This window comes from Ailuropoda melanoleuca, chromosome 13 (genome assembly GCF_002007445.2).
Source record: "Ailuropoda melanoleuca isolate Jingjing chromosome 13, ASM200744v2, whole genome shotgun sequence".
Lineage (NCBI taxonomy): Eukaryota > Metazoa > Chordata > Mammalia > Carnivora > Ursidae > Ailuropoda > Ailuropoda melanoleuca.
In genome coordinates this window covers 70,577,372-70,580,611 of record NC_048230.1, presented here as the reverse complement: position 1 = coordinate 70,580,611, position 3,240 = coordinate 70,577,372, and the positions used below count along the sequence as shown (strand labels likewise).

At 56.9% G+C, this 3,240-nt stretch overlaps 1 protein-coding gene across 1 annotated transcript; it reads right to left on the bottom strand.

Annotated features, from left to right (window-relative positions):
- Window positions 1-830: 830 nt before the first annotated feature.
- Window positions 831-2,777, bottom strand: LOC105237210 (uncharacterized protein C20orf203). Its single transcript, XM_011223752.3, is given in 4 exon segments — window positions 831-1,530; window positions 1,532-1,576; window positions 1,578-1,630; window positions 2,705-2,777. Coding segments are annotated over 4 exon segments (399 nt in total). The 3' UTR covers window positions 831-1,302.
- Window positions 2,778-3,240: the final 463 nt, after the last annotated feature.

Here is a 3,240-nt window from a genome sequence, read left to right as displayed (position 1 = left end):
CCTGTATACACTTCATCCAGTCCTCCTCATGTCACCGTGTCACTCGACCTGACCATCGTACATCTGTCAAAATGACGAAATTCACCCCGGCACGTCACCACTAATTAAACTGCAGACTTTGTTCAGATGAAATGGTACTTTTCCTTTATTTATTTACTTGTTTTCTACTGCCTCCCCCACTGGAAGGAAAACTCTGAGAAGCAGGGAGGTTGCCGTACTTACTCACCAAGTCCCTCATACCCAATAAATATCGATCGGTAAAAGGAGAGGAAATACTGGCGAAAGCAGCCAATGATTACTAAGGACTCCCCTGCCATGCACTGTTCTGAGTGCACTAAACATGGTCAATCATTTAATCCTCGGGACAGCCCATGAGGTAGCTACTAATAATGGGGAAACTGAGGCACGGTACAGTCTGGCGGCTGGCTGAGGCCACACAGATGGTTAGTCCCAAAATGGATGGACTCCAGCATTTCCCTCGGTACCAGACGCCCATCCTTCCGTGTCCTTAGTCCACGTCGGGGGCGAGGGCGCCAGCACCCTTCTGTGGGCAGGCCCCAGTGCAGCTAATTTGCCTGAAGCCACAGGAGGACCGGGGTGCAGGGCTGGGATGGAACCTGAGCCTCCTGCCTCCAGCTGGCTGCCCTGAGGCGGTGACTCCCCTGGCTCTGCCCGGAAGGGTGTGAGGCACCGCTCCCAGGGCCACCGGCTCCACCCTGCTGCAGGGAAACAGAGGGCAGCTGGTTTGGCCACAGTTTGTGGGCTCTCTCCTGTGCCCCCCCACTTCCCAGAGGGACGCTGAGATCCCCCACCACCTGTCTTTGCCGGGGGGGGGGGGGGGTGGCTCTCCATCCTAGAGAAGGCTGTCTTCTCAGAGGGGTTTCCTGGGCTCTGGGGGTTTGCTGGGGGTGGGGTGGGGGGAGTGGAGCCACAGTGAGGATTATTAGGCTTTTCCCAACACCCTGGGACCAGCCAGGCACCTCGCAAAGGGAAAAGCCGTTCTCGAGCCCTTGGAGAGGACGGAGGCCAGCCGCCCCCATCCAGCCTGGGTTCCACCCAGCGCCAGCCTAGCGCAGACTCGAAACCCTAATAATGTTTGCTGGATGCTTTGAACACAAGCGTCAGTGCCCAGAATCTCCTTGAGGTTTCAGCCAGGCGTGCCCGCCCCATCCCCCCTTCTGGGGAGCAGAATAAGTATGGGGGGGGGCTGTGTGACAGGGGACACCATGAGGTGGTGGCAGCCTCCGTGAGAGAAGCAGGCTGCTCCACCCAGAGCTGGGGGTAGGGGCGCCTTGTGCGCGGCTAATTAAACAGTGACTGTGATGAATCGGGGAGAGGCTGCTGCTTGCTAATTAAAGGTGCGGGCGGCTTGCCTGGCAAGGAGGGAAGGCAGGAGCAGCCTGGAACCATGTCAAGAGGCCAGGCCGGCAAGGACAGCACTGGCTCTGGGCATCTCTTCCATCCTCGGGCCCTCCCAGCAGGGCCCCCTGGCCCCCTCCCCACTTCCCTATCTCTCCTACCCACCTTGCCAGAGCCTGGGGCCTCGGACTTCCCCCTCCCCACCAACCCAAATTGCTTTCCTGATAAGGGCCCAGGCGTTGGGGAGGAGGAGCCTCCTGGAGCCCAAGGTCTAGGCTGGTGGGTGGGCATCATTTGGGACCTCTGAGGTACTTCCTTTCACCCTATTCCCAGGAACCTCGAGTTGGGTGAATGAGCTCTGTCAAGATGGGAGGTTGGCCAGTGTGAATGAGGCCCCAAGATGACTTTGGAATTACAGATTCTGAGACTCACGGGGGCTTTGAGCCTCACCCAGTTTCCCTGCTGTAACGACACCTGATGTTAACTGGGGTCCTGCTCTGCCCCACATGTCCCAGTGTGTAGGAGAGAGAAAAACAGAGATGGAGAGACAGCGTTCCTTTCTGGTCTCAGCACACAAATCTAGAAAAGAGAAGACAGGAAGCAAGGATCTCTGGTCCTCAGAGGTTCCTATACAGTGGACAACAAGATGCCCGACTGCCTGTCCCTGCCTCACAACTGCTCAGGGCGGGGCAGGGCTCCGTGGCTAAGAGCCCACCTCCCCCACCACCTCCCGGGGCCAGAGCTCCCAGTCCCAGCCCCACCACTTGCCAACTGTGTGGCCTTGGGCAAGGCAGCTAATTGCCCCATGCTTTGGGTTTCTCATCTGCAAAGCTGAGGATGGCAATACTGCCTTCTCAAAGGGTCACCAAGGGGACCAAGCGGGATAATCCAGGTGAGGCACTTAGCGCAATGTCTGGTCCATAGAACAGGCCCCGAAAATGTCAACCATTATTATGTGAAAATTTGGGGGACTTGGGTAGGTGTGGCCCAGTGCCCGCCTCTCTTCCAGGTGACCTCCTTATGGACAGCACAGCTGCAGACCTCTTGGAACGATTACATCGGACACAGGGAGAGCATGTCACCCTCCCCACCAGGGCTCTCATAGCCACTCTGACCCCATAACCTTCTGAGGGAAGTGGAAGAGCAAAGAAGCAAACAAACTGGGTGCTCGGAAAGCTACGTGACCTGCCCGACGTCATACAGCGTAGAAAGGGGCAGAGATGGCCCTGGTCCCTTGAGCAGGAGGAAAGATGGGCTCATGGTTCCCGTGGTAACATCTGTTGAGCTTCTATTGGACGCCAAGTCCTGAACCAGCCAGAGGGACCTCAGGGAACTGGACACTCACCTGCCTTCAAGAGGACCCAGTCGGGAAGGAAGGAAAACACACCGATAGAACGCAAGGCAAAGTTGTCAGGCATCCGAGTGGGGGCTCCAGGGCCCTCCATGCAAGGGGCTGAGAGCTGCTGCTTTGATTTGGAGCTTGATTTGAAGCTAAGGTTGTGCTTCTATTGGGAAGGTAAAATCAGCTTTGGGGGAGCCTGGAGAGGGTTGATAGGGCCCCTCTGGGGCTCCCAGGAGAATCCTTCACAAAGGGGGTCAGATACTCTGCTCTGGGAAGTGTCTATGGTACCTGCTTCTGAGATCTGGGGTCTGTCACTCGAGGTATCTGGGAGCCCCAGATGGTGTGATTTCAGACACTACACTGTCCAGGACCCACAGCAAGAAACCATCCACATCCTAAAGGAGCTGAAATGTGTCCCGTCCAGGTGGCCAGTCACTCACCAGGGTGGGGGCTTTCTACCGCCATACAGTATGGTAGGGGAAGGATGCATAGGCCCCCAAAGGGGCTCAGAGACAGTAGAAACCTTTCCAGGCTGAGAA